We start from the raw sequence: 18,807 nt of genomic DNA on the forward strand, positions 1-18,807 counted from the left end.
TCATTCAAACCACCTAGTTCCTCTTCTATTTATACAACAGCAGCTCCAACAGAGAGGAGCAGAATATGCATTTGTCGTGGAGCAAGATATGCTGCATATGAGCAAAATTAAACTTCTAACTCCTGTGCGAGCACATGGCATGCTTCAGTACGAGCCCCAGCTTAAAAAAAGCCACAGGACGCTGCATGTCTCAGTGTCAGAGGCTGTTTAAGTACCACAGCAGTGAAATCAAACACTTCACCTGCAGCTGCAATATGTGAACCCTGTTTCTCTAATGTAGTTTCCCCCAGGTCTTACCATCTGTATTCCCTCTGTCAGCTCTCTGCCCCAAAATACAGTCGACAAATGGCTGCTATACAGTCCAACTCCTCACCTCAGCACACCTGCACTGTGTTCACTCATGGGCGGTAGAGGGGAACACAACAGGGCCTTTCTCCCCCTCTGTGTGTGTGTGTGTGCATGAGGGAGAGACAGAGAGGGAGAGATAGACACCAACCGCTGCCATCCTGTCTCTCTTATCACAACCTGCCTCGGAGACTGACAGCATGACTGATAACTCTCCCTCTCTTTCTCCTGCTCTCCCCCATCTCCGTCACACACAAACACACACACACACACACACACACCTCTCTACCTCTCTCAACACCTCTCCCCCCGCCCCTCTCTCCCGTCTGTGTGCTTCAGCTGTAGGTTCAAGGAGGAAACTGCTTGAGAGTCTGGTAGTCTTTCTGAGAGGCTGAGTGATACAGGTCGAGGCCTTCAGCTTTCCTCTCTTCATCACCGACACACACGGCTTCAGATCTAACGGTGGGAGAGATAAGCTGGAGATAGCCTTGATTTGACCCTATCAGCATCTCCAGTGTGTGTGTGTGTGTGTGTGTGTGGGTGGGTGTGTGTGTGTGTGTGTGTGTGGGTGGGGCTAATGGCATTGTGAGCATATTAAGAGTGGAAAGTCAAGGATAGAGTTTTTTGGGATCCCCTTTGGTATTCATTGGAGTGACACCTCAGCTCAATATCAGTGGTTTCTAACTAATCTTAGGAATGTCACACACACACACACACACACACACACACACACACACACACACACACACACACACAGGTTGGAACCCCAGCTCTCTGAAAGCCTACCATAGGAACTCTGCCTCTTTAATCTTCAAAATGTCCTGTTTGTTGTGTTTCTATCTTCACACTTTGCTGCTGCAGTGACACAATTTCCCCTTGGGATCATTAAAGTTTCATCTGATCTTTATCTTATAAGCACATCTGCACACACACACACACACACACACACACACACACACACACACACTCACTCGACTGCCCTGTGATATTTCCAGACGTTCCCTCAGCTCCTTCAGTGAGAAAGATCTTCCTCATTTCACCAGGAGGCACAAATGACAAAACTCTCACATCTTGTGTTATTTCTAGACTGACTGCTACTGTTGAATTCCTTCTGGGCCACCCAGGCTAGAGGCATGTCCTGGCCAGGGCAATAATTACACACACACACACACACACACACACACACACACACACACACTTCAATCTACTGTACTACATTCACCACCCTTGCTTCTACTGTGCTGGCTGGATTGTATGGAAACATCTGGTGTCTGTCTGCTGTCTTACCGCTCCTCCTCCTCCTCCTCCTCCTCCTCCTCCTCCTCTGCCTCCCTCTGTGTGCATGCATGCTTCTGTATGTGCTACCTTCAGTACCAAAAACAGCTCAATCATCAAAACACTTTCAGCTGCAGTTAGAAAGTGCAGACAGAGAGGAAACCTCAAAGTGCGGAGATGCAGCGTCTTGATTCGAGGAGACACGGAGAAATAGAAAGATTTCATGATCTTCCTCTGGAGGTTTTTGTCCATCAGTGTTGTTGTAAACTCTGACATACTTAATCTGACATTTTGTGGTTGCTGAGATCAGTTTGTCACCCATTCAGGCAAGAGGGATGACAAAACACAGACAGGAGTCATATCCAGTGAGTACTCGGAGCTCGTTTCAGTGCTGGATGATTCATTTGCAGTACACAACCGAGCCTAATGGGGGCAGGCAACTGCATCAAGCCACCACGGTGAGCAAACCAGGCCCCAGGCAACCTTTAGGAACATGGTGTAAATATAAACAAACTTGATGTTAGATTATGCATACATTAACACGATTAAGATATTAAGATCAGCATGCAGGCAAACTGTACTTGCGACAGCTATCTAGACATATCTAATTTGCTTAATCGTCGCATATCCAAAGCATCTTGGAGTGCTGTTGAAATACGGCAGAATTTATTAATCATTCAGTAAATAAGTCACAGTGGGTGATCAGCATTTGCCAAATACCCCATTTTGAAGAATGATAATTTATTAACCTGCCTCAGCTATGAGCGTTGCTTGTTTCGCATGCATGATGGCCGTGTTACTGTGTATCTACCTCTAGCTGTTGTCAGCTTGCTTCAAAAATGTTGTTTGCTCGCTTTAATTGCAAGATGCCTGCTCTATTCCCCGGCCACCTCTTGTTTATGATACAGCATCATTATCCTCTGTATGTTGCACAGGAGAGGAGAGAATGCATCTCCTCTTTCTTTGCTTTTCCACCAGGATCTATTTTACTTGTGCTCCGTCTCTTTCATCTCTTTCCACTGGCCTGCTGTGTGTCTTTATAGTCACATCAAAGTGACCTTCGCCACCCTGTTCCCTCCAAACCCCCCCCACCACCCTTCTTTTTCAGTCTGGAGACCAGAGAGACAGAGAGAGGGGGCTTACTACACATATTTTCCAGACAGCAATACAATACCTGACATGTTGAGCACTTTTCAACGAACAGTGGAAACACAATTGCATAAAGAACTTCAATGGAGGTGCTACAGCTAATCTTTTTATGCCTCATCTCTGCTACTTGACACAAAAAACAGCTGATGAGATCAGAAAAAGGGAGAGGAATCCACTTCAGTGTATATTTGTGCATGTGAATTTGTATATTTTACCATTTCTCTTTATGTGTACTCTTTTGTGTTTGCGATTTGTGTCTATACCAGTGACCCCACCTCCACCCCCCCCTCTCATGGTGGTTGTAGGTTCCAACCCTGCTCCATCATGGCAGGAATGAGTGCTGCATTAGGACGCAATAATAAAAAGACAAGAGGCCATTCTCCACGCCTTGTTTACTCTGCAGGGCCTTTATCACTTGGCCTCTGAAGGAAAGATCAGCGCTTGACAAACCGGGGAGAGAAAACACTGGAGGACAAGTGCATGCTAATGAGAGAGAGAGTTTTTGTTGTTGGGGCTTGATAAAAGTGCGGCACGGCTAGGAGCTACACTTTTGACTGCTGCTACCACAATGTGAGGCAGAAGAAGAAGAAGAATCATGTCTTTATTGTCTGAAGTCAGGCACTAAACATTATGTGTGCATGCTGTAACTGTGACTGTAACATTACATCATCTAAGGTAATTTTCTTAATAGAAATATACCAAATTATAATGCGCATAGTCTAAGTACCAAAACCCATTGGTTCCTGCTAAATCTTTAAAAATAGGTCACAAATATATACTTTTATTTTTAAAGGCCTGAATCATTTCCTGGGCATGGAGTGTTTTGTGTAAATGGTGAACTTGGTGGGGACTATTTTTCAGCTGTGGATTAATACACACTTTGTGCTCTAGTGAGGAATTACAGCTGCAGGGGTTGACTCAAAATAAACTACAGTGTTAATTCTAATAAAAGGAACATGTCCCCAAGTGCAACAGCGTGGCTCACTGATGTGTTTAATAGTTGTTGGACAACAACTCTGTGTCAGGCCCTGCAACGTAAGTGGGGCTAAATTTATTGTTGGTTTTCTTCCTCTCATGACATCTGTTGACAATGAGGAAATATAGCAAATCACAAGCCTTGATCTTTAATTATTTGACCACAATCATGTAACCGTTTTATTGCCCCTAACAAGCTGTCTCTCTTATTTTCCTTTCATTTATGCATGATTTTCTCTGCTTTGTCAACAAGCGCGAGATGCGAAGAGGAGGGAAGCGAGAAAGATGGAGTTAAAGTGTTGGATTCTAAACATTTCTGTGTGTCTCTGAAGAGGAATTATGTCACTGAGTCATTCAGTTAAACAGACAAAGATAAAGACAGAGACAAAGACAGAAATTGGCAGACAGATGGGTTGAGGAAGTCTAAGATGTAAAGAGCAACAGAGGAGATTTGCCGTGCATCTGCTGTGGGAGGAAGAGGATGAGGAAAGAGGCAGAGAAGGGCGCACAAAAGAAGAAAAGTCCCATTAACAGAAAGAGGCAGAGAGAGTGGCAGAGGGGGGCACTTAGGATAAGATGGCTGACAATTTTAAAAAGCACGCATCTTTGAGAAAGGCGGCTCCCTTAATGTGGTTTAACCCTGGTGCATTCACATTACCATGGTAATCTTATCAATATCGTGTGTGTGTGTGTGTGTGTGTGTGTGTGTGTGTTCATGTTGGAGACAGCTAAGCACTCGGCCCCATTAGCAAAACCTAATTGACTTACAGCCTTCTGACCACAAAGGTAACATCTGTGTCAGTCATGTAAGTGAATGCCCCGTATCACCTCCCCGCACACACACACACACACACACACGCAGGTTTAAACGACGTTTGCTTCATTGTGCATCCCTTTGCCACTGATTGACCTTGATATGCACCAGTGGATGCAATATGGACCATATCTTTGTCTCCTTGAGATGAGATGGAGGGAGAAACGGGAGCAGAAGAGAGACACGGTGGCATTTGTAGAACCACACGTGCAAACTAACATTTAACCCCTTTAAATATACTATTTCCTACTTTTTTCCCCTTGAGCCCCAATTCACGTTTGATCAGAACAGAATATCCTACATGATTCATTTTGGCAGAAGACCTGTTTGGTGGTGTTTTGTAGTGAATTATTTATCTTTTGGATGTAGTTTAGTTGAATTAATGACAAAAACATGGCTTACCAAACAATAGAAATGTCTATTAATAGTAAAGGTAGTGTTGCTAATACTTAAAAAAGATGCATATTACCATGGAGTATGGATTTTCTGATAATAAACTATAGTTAACATGATGAATGTGATGTCATTCTGTTTGCTTGTTTACTTGTTGAAGTTGTGATTTTTCAGACTTTTTTTAGATGTCTTCAACGAAACTAATCACTAATCAGCTAACTACAGGGAGACGCTGATGGAATTGGAAAAAACGATCTGTTTTCTGTTCAGCTCTACGTCCTCAGTGATGTAATCCTCATGATATCATCAAGGGTCATTTTCTGCCTTTAGAAATCTCCCTGCAAAGCCGCAGAAGAAACGACACGACTGTGTTCACAAGCCGAGTGAGTCCTCCTCAAGAGTGAACTGACCTTCTAGAGTACAATTGGTGGAGTGCTCCCTTAATTTCAGTGCATACAGGATGAGAGACTCAAACTAGCCGGCAGACAGACAGGCCGGCCGGAAGACAGGAGGAATAGGCTGACGGGTGAACAAGACAAGCCCAAGGATCCATCATTATTTAGCCATGGATATAGAATATCAAATGGAGGACAGGGGACGCCTCCATATCAGCCTGCTATTATTGAAAATGACTAATATATTCTGAAGAGAGAAAGACAGAGAGAGAAAGAGAGATGGATGAGATATGGAATCCGATGGAGACTGACACTCAATCTTTCTGAATAGTAATCCAATAACGTCTCCTGAGTTTCCTTATGGCTAATCAATTGTGCCGCAGCGCAGAAACAAATCACCATATCGCCGAGTCAATAGCCGTCAGTCATGGAAATACCTCGCCTCAACTGTCAGTGTTTATCAAGCTTGGCTGACTCTCAGCTCTCACTGCAGCGGCAGAGGGAAGGGCGACACGGGTATGTTTGGTATGCACTCTCACAGCTCCCTAAGGTGGCCCGTACTGGTTGTAATTTAGATAGCGATAAGGTGGAGATAGCGAGGTGTTATCAAACCCGCCCTGACCTCAGGTGAAGCCGAGCTCAACCACAGGAAAGATGGATGATCATTTATGACTGACAAGGCAAACACAACAAACACGTTTATCAGGGAGGGGAATAGGTCATCTCACACCTCCGTGACACACAAAACATCCCCTCTAACATAGTTGGGAAGAAGTTTACTCAAAGTCTGCGGCCATCATTGTTGGTATCTATTCTCTCCTTTCTCTTTGTCTGGTCCCACGATAGTGCATGCAAATGGCTTGTTTAATCAGTGAGCCTCACTTCACTGCACATCACAATACACACACAGATGCCTGACGGTGCCAACCTCCAACACCTGTGTCTGAACTGGGTGAGCCTGTCAGCACTGGTTCTGCAGCCTGAGCTTCACTGAGAATTTCATAATCAGGATTTTAGGTCAGGATCGGGATAAATAGGCAGGAGGCTGCAAGTCAAAACCAGTTAATTAGTTGTGGGTACTAAGTTTACTTGATATAATTAACTCAATAAAATGGCAGATAAGCTGTTTAAGGAATCTTCAAAGTACATTTTAATTGATAAATTCACATTCAGGTCATCAGCAAGGCTCTGCTAACTGGCTGCAAACTGTTTTGCCACTGTAGCGTGCCCTCCTGTGCCATCAACAGCCAGGTGCTAGAAGATACTGCTGCTATGCCTGCATTTGAATTGCATTGTCACCAATTAGCAAACAGTGGGCTAATTAAGTCACAGCAACAAACAGAATATTTGCCAAAAACAAGCCAGTCAAATTAATTAATCCTCTTACCTTCACAGTAGTGGCTGGAGACGGCATCTGGCCTTTTCTGTTCACCCATTGTAAGCAAATGGGATAAAATCTGTCCATCCAAAGTCTCACAACTTTGATGCAAATCCAAGCGAAATTCCTGTGAGTGGACATCGGTCCAAGGTCAGAGCGAGGAGTCATCAGTTGCTTCTTCCACACTCAAGGTCTGGGCCCAAGTGAGTCTGCATTGTAGAGAAAATGTTTTCTTTTGAACATCTATTGACAAAAAATGTCCTGATTAATTAGCTGCTCAATCCAATACACCTAAGCCTGCAGTGCAGCCTCCCTGCACTGTTCACTGTCCTCTATGTGTGAACAACTTAAGGCCTGTTGGGACACAAACACGCTGGCATATGTGTGCTTTTTTAGTAACATTTCAGTGGAAGGGAAAAAATCGATATATTTTATTTTGCCTTGGACTTTTTCATCCCCACAGCAGCACTGAGAGAGTATTTATCTGACCACTGACCAACGAGCAAACTGGTAAAACTCTACAGGAAAATGGTAGGACTTACAGCTTGCATTGGCCGTAGGGAGAGGGCACTTTTCGCCTCCGTGCTCTTCCTAATTCACCACCCAAACATCATCACCTCTCTTTGAAATGTGACAGACTGGATGGAGGAGTGGGAAAGCTCCAACCAAACCTGGCTTGGTGCTTCAGACTGAATGAGGCTCACAGTGGCTCCATGGTTATGGTTTTATACCATATTTATCACAGCGAGGCCAAACTGTCAAGGGTTTACCGCCATGATGATGAATGAAACATGTGACTGCTGTCACTGCCAAATCAGACTTGACTCATGTTTGGCTCTGACCTAGATAAGATGATTCTTGGTGTCGAGTATTTAAAATTTCTGTCTGAAGCATTTTAATATGTAGTTTTTTAACAAACCATCCAAAAGGCAGTGGCTCACCTACCTTACATGGAAATGAATTAATGGTGCTTATGAATGCATGTTTAAAAAACTCAAATCCACTCTTCTATTCCAAATTTACTAGATTTTTTCCATCTTTTTCATCAGCTTGTATTGGCACAAGAGTGTCAAAAGAAAATGTCTGACTTGTCTTAATGATTTGGGTCTTTGCTAAGTAACAAGAAACGCTTTATAAGTGAAGTTCTTTTGTAACCAGATTAGCAGAATCCTTGTCTGCCTTAATTCTATGTCTCCACAGCCCTTAATTATGAAATATCATTAACAGAGCTCAACTTTCTTACTTGTCATTCTTTCTTTAAATTGTGTATAAATCTGGTCTAAAAGAAGAATTATGTGTGATGTATTTTTATTGTTACATATTGTTGGCTTATATATATATATAGATAGAATATCAGTGTTGTTTAGCTAATTATGGGTTTTTACAGCAAGTCTCTGGAAAGTCACCTTTAGGATCAGATGTAAATAGAGATCAGTGAAGTTAAGTTTTTATATTTTATATTTCTCTCATGCCAAAAGGGCTTAATAATCATCAAGCTGAGCTGAATGTGCTGGGGGAGACATTAAAATATAGCTCCTGTGGTGCAAAATTGACATAATGGGACTCTCCCCTGGGGTCAAAAGTCTGGCGAAATAATAGTATTTGTTTCATAATGAATTATCAATTAATTAGTAAATTATTGAGTCTCCTCGGGCAGCTTTCACTGATTGGCTGACCTAATACTCAGTTTGCTGATCTTTAATGCAGACTTCTTAAGGGAGGCTGAGCTTGCTGCTGGGATACCATCAGACTGAGAAGTGTTGAGTTTGATTTTCTGTTAGTCAAGGTTGAATGTTTAATATGCTTTCATTCCCATCACTGCTATTTAATACCACTGCTGCTACTCCGCCAAAAGGTGCATTTTAACAGCTCATCAGCATGGTTTGCATTTTCTGAATGAAAATGCCAGATTCAGTTTTTATAGGAAAACACCTCTCCGTCAGCTGTATTGCCTCTTTTGGCCGTCACGCAGCTCCGCTCAAGGCATTTCAATTGAGTCTGCTCATTCTAAATGTTCAAAAAAAAGAAGCTGTAAATCATTTTCCTAAACACATACTGTTTGATGCTCTAACACCACAGGCAGATAGTCACCCATTAACGTCCTCATTAGTGAAAAGCTACTAAATATACACATAAAAATCCTCTGAGAGGAGCATGATATGTGTCGTTGGATGCTCTTGAGATTAATTCTGCATCTGAGTTGTGAGTTGGAAGCATCGTTGTTGGTTTGGCTGGGTTTCACTGGCTCTAATGTGTGTGTGTGTGTGTGTGTGTGTGTGAGTGTGTGTGTGGTTTTATAGTTACAAGCCCAGTTTAGAGTCAGATGTGGCTCAGTGGCTGCTGACCCAGCGGCTGTCTTTGAAGAAGATAATGTCACTCAAGCGAAGTTCTTTAAAAAGTTGATTTGACTTGAAACCAGAGGATGAGTCACCTAATTAGCTCAATACATTTAACTGCTTTTAAAAAGTGTGATGTGAAAAGTCAATGCTGGACAAAATGACTTCACTTTTATCTCCCTCTGCGTGAAAGGGACAGTGATAGTATAAGGGGCGGTTATGTAAAAAAAAAAAAAAGAGAACATTATCTTCCTCTCCCTTTCTTTTTCTCCACCTCTCACCTCTGTTTCTTTTGAAGGGGGAACAACAATGGCACCATTAAGTGTCTGAGGGGGGCTTTGATGTGAATGGACCCTAAATGGCTCTTTCAACGGCGAGTCAGGGGAGGGGAGGGGGGGAGGGGACGGCGGGGGCATCTGGGGTGAGGAGGGGGGAGTCAAGTAGTCATGGTGAAGGGTAATCTTGCTTCAATGCAACTTAGCATATACCTAACTACACCCACCACTAATAGGTTAACTCTAACTTCAATCACTGGTTTGACTTATCGGTATCTATATCTATCTGTAATTTTATACTTGTATAACACTGACAATCATTTTGATTGATGTGGTAAACACCCTAACTTCACTCCCTCCACCCTTGTCTCCCCATTAAGTATGATTTCCCCGGTGCAGATCCATCTCCTGCATTTCGTCAAACCGTGTCAGAATCGCTCCAAGTCACTCACCAACAGGCAAAGAGCTCTCAATAAAAAGTGAACGAGCTGCCAATCATTCAGCTGCATAACCCATCGGACCCACATGTTAGACGGTGTGTTCCAAAATACAGGATACAGAGATGTATGCAGTATATTGCACCACTGCAGTTTGGAATCCACTGAGTGGGATCTCATGAGCCATTAGGCTGAGATGCTCCAACAGGGAGCTTCATCATCCAGAGAAGGAAACCCTATGTCCGACAAATCTGAGCGTTTTTTTCTGCTCCTCAGAAGAACAATCCACTGCAGGTGGCAGGCTGGGAGGCAAAGGGACCTCATGAGCCAGTGGGCTGAGAGACATCTCAACTGCAAAGGCTGCATCCTGCAGAGAGGAGAAGCACCGGAAACAGGGGACACATCCTCCCCGGCTGAAAGGAATCAACACCTCTTTAAGGAAGTTTTAACACGAATGGAACATCACAAACTTTGCTAAAGTAGGTTGCAAAGCTTTTGCATTCGTTACTATGTCCACTTCTCCTTCGAAGACTACGGCTAAGATGGTTTAATCAGAAATGTGAACATCATTTGCAGGTCTGTGGCACAAGTCGAACTCCAAACCCCTGGATACTGACCTGAAGTGCTTCATGCTCACCCCCCACCCTGACTTTCACACCTGTACTGCACAAGGCACACTACTTCCTGCACTGGCACTGCACATTGGCATTAAACATAAATAGTGAGGTGCAGAATCATCCAATATGGATGTAATCCTAGTGCCACTGGGCTGGTTAGAGTATCCAGGGTGCACCCCTCTTGCCCAATAGGCTCCCCCCAAAATCTGGTAGTGCATAAATGGGTATGCATAATGCATGGATGGGTAGTCTTATCATGCTTGATAAAATCTCTGTATTTAACACGGGAATAAATTAAATTGGGATCAAAATGGAATCCAGAGCCAAAGTATAATTAGGATGAGACCAGACAGAAAAAAGTATATTTCTCCTCTCTCTTGAACTGAACTTGTCACTGTATTTGCCATGCCACCCTGCAGCCCTTCTCAGGCAAGTGCTATCATGCTGACCCAGTCCTTCTGAGAGAAAATAAACCAGAAATGAATATATATTGTTTCTGACTCGTGGTGATGATTTGTATCAGGGGGTGTGAATGAGAAGGGACCTGGAAAATAAGAAAGAAAAAAAAAGGAGGTGGATGATATGAAATGAAGAACAAGACATAAGAAAAAGAAGGAGGAAGAAAGAGAGAGGAAAGAGAGGAAAAAACCATAATGCAAGGAGGGCAGGAAGAAGGAGAGAGAAACTGTCATATCTCCGCTGTAATAGGGGAAAGGGAGCCTTTGCTGATTGGAGTTGCCATGGCAATGGTTGGCACCTAGTGTATGTATGTGCCTGTGTGTGTGTGTGTGTGTGTATCTGTGCATGATTGTATGTGTGTGTGCAGGGTTTTGTGTATGTGAATGTGTGTCTGAGCATCTGGAAATGTTTGTTAGTGTGTGTGAGTGTGTAAATGTGTGTGTGTGTGTGTGTGTGTGTGAGTGGGTGGGTGGAGGTGGGGTTTTGAATGGGGGATCTTGTTGGGGATTATCAGTGTTGTCAAAGGCAAATGAGGAAGGGGACCAGAGAGGCACAACAAAGCGCTACTAGCCTGCTCGGAGGATGGCAAACACACTGTAAACACAGAACCAGGAGAGAGGGAGGCTACGCGGAGGAGAGAGAGACCAACTGAGGGGGAGAAATGTTGATCTTTTACACAGATGCATTGGCAATATTCTGCTTAACTTTCACGCATGTCGGAGCGACTGAAATGGGATGATAGAAAGAGGCGGAGACAGACGGGAGCCAGAAAGAGAGCGGGGCTTGGACGTCCAAATGCATGAATGTCTGTCCAAATCTTCAGGCAGAAACACAGTCGCCCGCTTAAAGGCAAGCTTCTTCCTGCCAGAGCTCACATTAGCCAAGTTAGAGAGAACTTAACATGCAGTTGTGGAAACGTACACAGATTTGCACACACACATGCATGTGAAGTGTCCTTTGTCATCACACACACAAATTAAGTTTTTTACAGCAACACACACAACGTAGAAACAGTGAACCATATTGAGTGTGTTTGTAATCCAATTACTCACACAGTCCTCCCCTACAGGTAATAATGACTGAAGCCACAGTCATTATTTTCCATCCCAGGTTCCAGTGTGGTTACCATCTAAAGGTCACGACAATAGCCTCTAATTGTTTTTGGGGGGTCACAAACCGGTTTGTTGAAACGTACGAACCAGCACCTCGTGTGTCTTGCTCATTATTAATAATGGCCACGGTGCTGCGGCGTCACACGCCCCGCTCAGGGTCAATATGCTTCTCAATTTGAGCAAGTCAAGCTTCAAAACTGGAAGCAGGCTGGATGCCACGCTGCTACACCCACACAGCAACAGACTGATGGGTCGGTGGAGTCTGTTGGCCGAACCGCATCTTGGAATGTACATGTGCAGTGTATCTGAAAGGATTCTGCTATGCGCCTCCCACAGATCACCTGCCAATCAAACGGCGTGGGCAGCACTGTTTCTCTGGGTTTTCTATTGACAAACTTTGGACTTTTCCGTGGGTGGCGCTCACTTTCCTTTGTCTTTTTAGCGTTGGTGGGTTTGCCGCACATGGTAACAACTCAGTTCTTCTATTTAATGTGAAAAGCATCACTTGCTGTGATGCCAGAGGACTAGTCAGATACTGCACATTAAGAAGGCTATAGGCTGAGCCACTAATCTGTGACAGACGGCTGCATTATGAACATTTATTTATAGGCAAGGCAAAGCAAGTTTATTTGTAAAGAACATGCCACGCACAAAGGGGCTTTTTTACATTTATTTTTTTTATAAAACATACGAGACATGAAAGGAACACGGCTATGACACGGATAAGACACTGAAAAAGAAATTAAAATGCTGAATACAGAGAAATAAATCAAACATATCTTCTGGAAGCTGGTAAAGACAACATGCTGCTTCTCCATTATAGTTTGGACTGTTACCACGTGGCACCAGAATCTATGTCATATGTCATAATCATGTGGTAACAGACAGATGGGTTTTGGTCCTACACTAGTGAAAGATGAATTAACAAGCCATAGTAAAATTTGTAAAACTGTACTTCAAAATAAAAGTCAATGACAGACGCCTGAAAATAAAACCTCGATAATGAGAATGAGGAATTAAAGTGTGGGCAGGTTGCTCTAAGTCATGCCTTAGATGTTTTTTTATGACTAAAATAAATTGGTATTGGCTTCATGCAGCTATTAACATTTGGATCTGAGTCCATTCATTTTCAGTTTTTGGAGTTCAGTTAAACTTTGAGCATTTTCTGATGAATATAGACAAATATAATTTAGAAACTTAATGAAAACAGCATTCGTATTTAAGGTTGAATTCTCTCTTCAATTCAAACATCCTATTACAAAGGGACAATTGGATGCGCGGCTGTAGTTTGTAATCACAGATGCATCTACACTATTGGTGTGTGTTGTGATACTAAGAAAGCTGCCAAGCTTTTTTCTCCACCAAGACAAATCCCTGCACAGTTATTGTACTTACAGGCTGATTGTGATTACAAGGTTTTTGATATCCACGCTATGAGGAAATAAATGACAACGGCAAACCTGTCATTACAGCAGGCCAGTTTCAGTTTACACTCTGAATTCCTGCTGAGTAAATACAACAATCTGCCTGAGCCTGTTGTCATTTCGCTTCCACTTCAAATCCTCAACCGCTATGGAAAAGTGCTCACGTTCATAAATCATTTACTTGTTATTCTGCAACCCAGATATGGGAGAGACGAATGCATCACAGTCTACAGCCTCCTATCCCACATTATATCCGTCTTTTCTGCTCTCTGTGACTGTGATAGAAAATCCGGACGCAAGTTTCCGACTTAGTAAATGTCAATCTCTCCAAGGTTTGTGAGGAGACTTGCTTCCACGTGGCCACAATAGGCTTTTCACAACAGCTTCAGTACCATGATAATTAGGCAGAGGTTGGAGAGGCAGGCTAAAACTGGGATGCCATTTACAATGTGTGTGTGTGTGTGTGTGTGTGTGTGTGTGTGTGTGTGTGTGTGTGTGTGTGTGTGTGTGTGTGTGAGCACATGTGGTGGTGGTGGTGGAGGGGAGGGTAACTGAGCTGATCCACAGTACACAATGGACTGGCAGCTGCTGTAAACGATAGCAAGGTCATCACCACTGCAGCCGCTCGATCAGGAGTGTGTGTGTGTGTGTGTGTGTGTGTGTGTGTGTGTGTGTGTGTGTGATGGAGACTCTGGGAGCGAGAAGAGAGAGTTGGCAAGTGTGTGAGAGAGCGGCGCTACATTTCCATCCATTTGCGAAAGGCTTTTAAGAAGACTTTTCTGTCTCTCCTAACTTTCCTAATAAAATGCAAATTAAGTGCATTTCCATCAACTTTATTTGAGCGTATAAAGTATCTCAGGCTCAACGTATGGCAGGTGTCTTGGGCTGATGGCAGTAACGCGTAGTTACATTAGCTGTCTAATAAGGAGACACAGCTGAGACAGATAAAACAAAGCAAAACTGAAAACAGAGATGAATGGATGGAGGAAGCTGGCAGCTGCTGATGATGCAGCTGAAATGCTTTTCATGTTGCCGTGATGTATCTCATGTTGTCTGGAGGCCGTTATGAGAATATGCGGGATCACAAGCGAAACAGCTCATCAGTCATGTTACTTATCTGTTCGCTGTCCGTTTAAAGTATAAACTCCTCAGTGACAAAAGCAAAGAGAGGCTGGAGCAAGCATGAAATCTCTCTTTCTTTCTTTTTTATGAGCCAATTTTTTCCTTTCCAGTGCAGTTTTTCTAATGTGACACATCATGATGTGCAAAAAAAAAAATACTTGGAAATCTGGCTAGTGTGCGAGTCGGGTGTGAAACAGAGAAAATAGAGAGCTGTGTGCATAAACAGGAGGAACAGACTGTACCTGTGAGCTGATAGTTCTGACAGATAGTGACGTTGTTGTTATTCGGGTGTTTCTTTCCTCAGCGTTGAGACTCTGACCCCCGTAAGTCAACTCGTCAATCAGTTGCTTCCTGTTTGCTGAATAAGAAACGCAGACAAACTGAGAATATCTGCTCATAACATTCGGCTTGATCTGCCAATTTAAAGGCCTCGCACGCAGGCAGAGGCGCTCGCACGTATTCTGGCTGATTAGACCTCTGCTCAGCGTGAATTTGGGTGAAGGGATGCAGGCAAGTATGTGACATCAAGGTGTCCAAACAATAAGCATCAATATTGGGCTCTTTAGATCCAATTAAATACGCCGCTATGTTCACTGCCTAGGTGGTAGCTTTATCTCTCTGCCATGTGGAGCTGCACAAATAGCTTTCAAGGGGTTTTATGGGAGGTTGTTTCTTGAAAACTGCTCCCTTCTGCAGCTGGAAATAAAGCTTTGTGTTCAGGGGGAGAAAAAGAGCAAACAGAGGCGAAAAAGCTCAGGTGTTAATTCTCTGGCGGGTTTATCAAATGTAACTATGATCACTTTCCCATTACACCATTTCATCCATTGTTAACACAGGAAGTATTGATTACAGTAGCTTTAAAGCTCATGGAAGCTCTCTCCTGACACCAGTAGCAGCTCCCTGACCCACAGTTGCTTGCAGAGGCTGAACAGCTGTCTGTTCAGCTTACATGGATTTTGTCTGTATTTCACGCAGACGGAAGAAATGTGAAAAGGGCGGCAATTAAAAGATTTACGCAGAGAATTAAGATGAGATGATTCATTTCAGCTCCGCACGCTTCACAACTTGCTATTCTAATGGGTCGACATGATCGTGGGGTGTTATTTTCAGTGACGTACCCACAAGTATTTTCTACTATAACCCACTTCATGAATAACAAACAGCGCCGTTTAATTTTTCATCATCAGCTTTTTTACCGGGTCATAAAAAGAAGTCTGGTTTTAATGAAGTCTGGAATGTAAGTACAACAACACAGAAAGGCAGGATGGGAAAACGGCTCGGCGGTACGGGAGAATTCGGCGCTAAAGCGACATGAAGAGTGAAATTCCAGCAGGTCAGCAGAGAAGCAGGGTATTGAAAATGTCACATTAGCTATATTTATTAAAATCTTTCTGCTATGCCTCACTGTGCTCTGGATTTCCTTCTGGTGCGATAAGTTTTTTAATGAATTGGCCGGCATCCAGCAGCACAATAATTCCCCAACAATAGAAGCCCTTGCACACTACTAAATATCTGATGGGCTCTGCCGATTTCTCTGCTGATGTGAAGTGCTAAATACGGAGATGCCATTAGTGTGGGCCGAGCAGTCCCAAGCCATTATCTTAGCAACGCCATCTTGACATAAACATTTTGGAGGCAATTAAAGATTATACGTGTGTGTGTGTGTGTGTGTGTGTGTGTGCGCGCGCAAAGCTGTCAAAGAGCAATTACGGTGACAATGTCCTCAATGTTCCGGACGGCTCATTTTCATATCAGAAGAGGCCGTGATGTTCCACAGTTTGATTAATGTGTTTTCAGGAGGACATGTGCAGTGCGCAGGGACGCATTTGTGGAAAAAAAACACACAAAAAAAAAACCCACGCACCCAACCACATCTGAAATCACACACAGACCCAAACAAAGAAACGCACGCACATGGAGATGAGATGGACGCGAGGCAGTAAATGGCTCTTAATTGATGCACTACATCCTTTGTTTCATTATTTACAGGCCTGCCTCATTATTCCAACATTCCCAACTCTAAGTACTCCACAGAGCTGCTTCCACGATATAAACAAATAAAAACAGGAGCCCAGAATAGCAAAGGGCCTAACTTCATCATTATGGGGAGATGGTGTGTGGTAGTGTGTGTGTGGGAAGTGGGGTTTACATTACTTTAATGAGAATGTGAAGAATATTGTTATATTTGGGTTGACCGTAATTGAAAAAGTGTGTGTTTTTTTATGCATGAATGTACGTGTGTGTTCATGTTAGAAATCTGTTCGCACCATGCTGGGTACAAAAACTGCTTTGCATGTGTGTTTCTGTCAGATTTATTAAACCCAACATTGGAGCCGCTCTGCTTTATAAATCATCATCCTTCATCTCCCTCATTGGCCGCTTAAATCACCTGTTTGCATACTTGTACATCTTGTCTGTAGTCTCGTCTATATGCTTAGTCTTGCTGTATCGGCGATGTTCTCCAACAGAGAGGGGAAGAAGCTCCATTTACACATCTGGTTCCTGCATTATGTGTTCAGTCGTACTGAAATTTAAATTGAGAGATCACAGAAAAGTCTTCTTCCCTATGACAGCATACAGTGTCTGAATGTGACCAGGCAGATATAATTGTTTTCCCAAAAAACTCAGTTTTGGACACTAAAACGCTATGATGGCGTTTTCAGATTTCCAAACCGCAAAACATACACAAAGGGTCCAGATTTATTTCAACAGCACGGATACCTCTACCCTCCAAACCATTAGCCTTTTGAAAGAAAAGGTGCTAATATGTCTCATAATGCTAGTAATCACCTGTAATCTGCTTTCCTCTCCTGCCAGCTGTCCTCTTATATGTGTCGGCGTCGATTTTTCCGAATGATGTAAATACGTCACTGTGGAAGGAAAAAGTGAAACCTGTGAAAATATAATTAAATTCAATGCAGGATCTTTTTTTGACTGTGTGTGTGACCACATTTGGGTGTGAGCGAGTTCACATGAGAGTGTGTGTGTGTGTGTGTGTATGAGACATGTCCGGGTAGGCCTTAATTGAAACGGCTTGCTGTGCCAGACTAGCCATTATGGGGCTGAATCTTGATCTAATCCGCAGAGTTAGTGGCCTTAAATAGATAATGCTCCTGTACTGGGGTCTAGTCACTGGGGAGGCTGAACATATGGTCCATGTGAGCATGTGTGTGTGTGTGTGAGAGAGAGAGAGAGAGAGAGAGAGAGAGAGAGAGAGAAAGAGTGAGTGGAGTAGACAGCTGAAACCAAGCCAAAGGCAGCGCGGCATGCCTGTAGCATGAGCAGCAAACTTTCCAGAGTAACTGAGACCCCCAGCTGGTCTCTATAGAGAGGTGTAGCTTTAACGCCGCTAACATGAACTGACACTATGAGAGTGGGAAGGCCTGGGTAGGACCTGAGGAAGATGAAAACAGAGATAGCGACGGAGAAGAGAAGATGGAGAGACAGCCAAAACAGGCTGCAGAGCACAGCGGCTGACGGGGGAAAACAAAACCACGCCGAGTGCGAGACTCAAAAGAGAGAGAGAGAGAAAGTACACATGTAGAAAAGAAAGAGTGGAAGAAACCCCAGAGCCGGGGCATTAGAGTAGCTTGTCAATCACGACCCCCCTGACACGCACGGAGCAGGTGAGCCGAGGTTTAACTGATACACACACTGACGAGTCAATTACAAGCCAGCGAGGCAGAATGTCACGGCCGCCGGACACTAAACCATCGGCTTAACCTCCCCAGTCTGCATCAATATGCCTCACAGGAGGGGGAAGGAGGAAGAGGAGGATGCTGGGTAGCACTCACACACATTACAGCAGTGATGTAATATATTTGTGCTTTTTTTTTTTTTAAATATACAGTAGTGGAGTGTTAGAATTCATTATAGATGAGATGTAAAAGATGATTTATTCTATTACAACATGGCTGCTGTGTTTGGTATAAAGACTTTATCACTTTCTTCACTGTAAAAGTTGATGGGGTTGCTGCAAGAAGTCGGGAATACACACACACACACACACACACACACACACTCGCCAAGAAGCAATTAAAACTTGTCCTTTTAACAGCCACACTGCAATGGAACCTGACTGATACTTGTGTGCGCTGTTTAAACGTATACTACTTCAGCTTGCATTAGCTCACTGGGAAGTAGCCCAATTAAGACTGATGATGCTTTCAATGGAGGATCTGGAAATAGGAGCAACCAAACTGCAAACATAGAGTATGTGTGAGTTACTGGGAACTAGAGAATATAACTCTCAGTACAATTAAGTGTAACGGTGAGAAATACTGTGTAAAGAAAACATCAAT

At 43.4% G+C, this 18,807-nt stretch overlaps 1 protein-coding gene across 1 annotated transcript in view; it reads right to left on the minus strand.

The window, feature by feature from the left end:
• Window positions 1-1,993, minus strand: part of nrp2a (neuropilin 2a) — a 62,856-nt gene extending 60,863 nt beyond the window's left edge. The window contains exon 1 of the mRNA XM_070855398.1: window positions 1,909-1,993. Coding sequence (XP_070711499.1) covers window positions 1,909-1,942 — 34 coding nt within the window. The 5' untranslated portion in view covers window positions 1,943-1,993. The remainder of the gene's footprint in view (window positions 1-1,908) is intronic.
• Window positions 1,994-18,807: the final 16,814 nt, after the last annotated feature.

The sequence above is a fragment of the Pempheris klunzingeri genome, chromosome 24 (genome assembly GCF_042242105.1).
Source record: "Pempheris klunzingeri isolate RE-2024b chromosome 24, fPemKlu1.hap1, whole genome shotgun sequence".
Lineage (NCBI taxonomy): Eukaryota > Metazoa > Chordata > Actinopteri > Acropomatiformes > Pempheridae > Pempheris > Pempheris klunzingeri.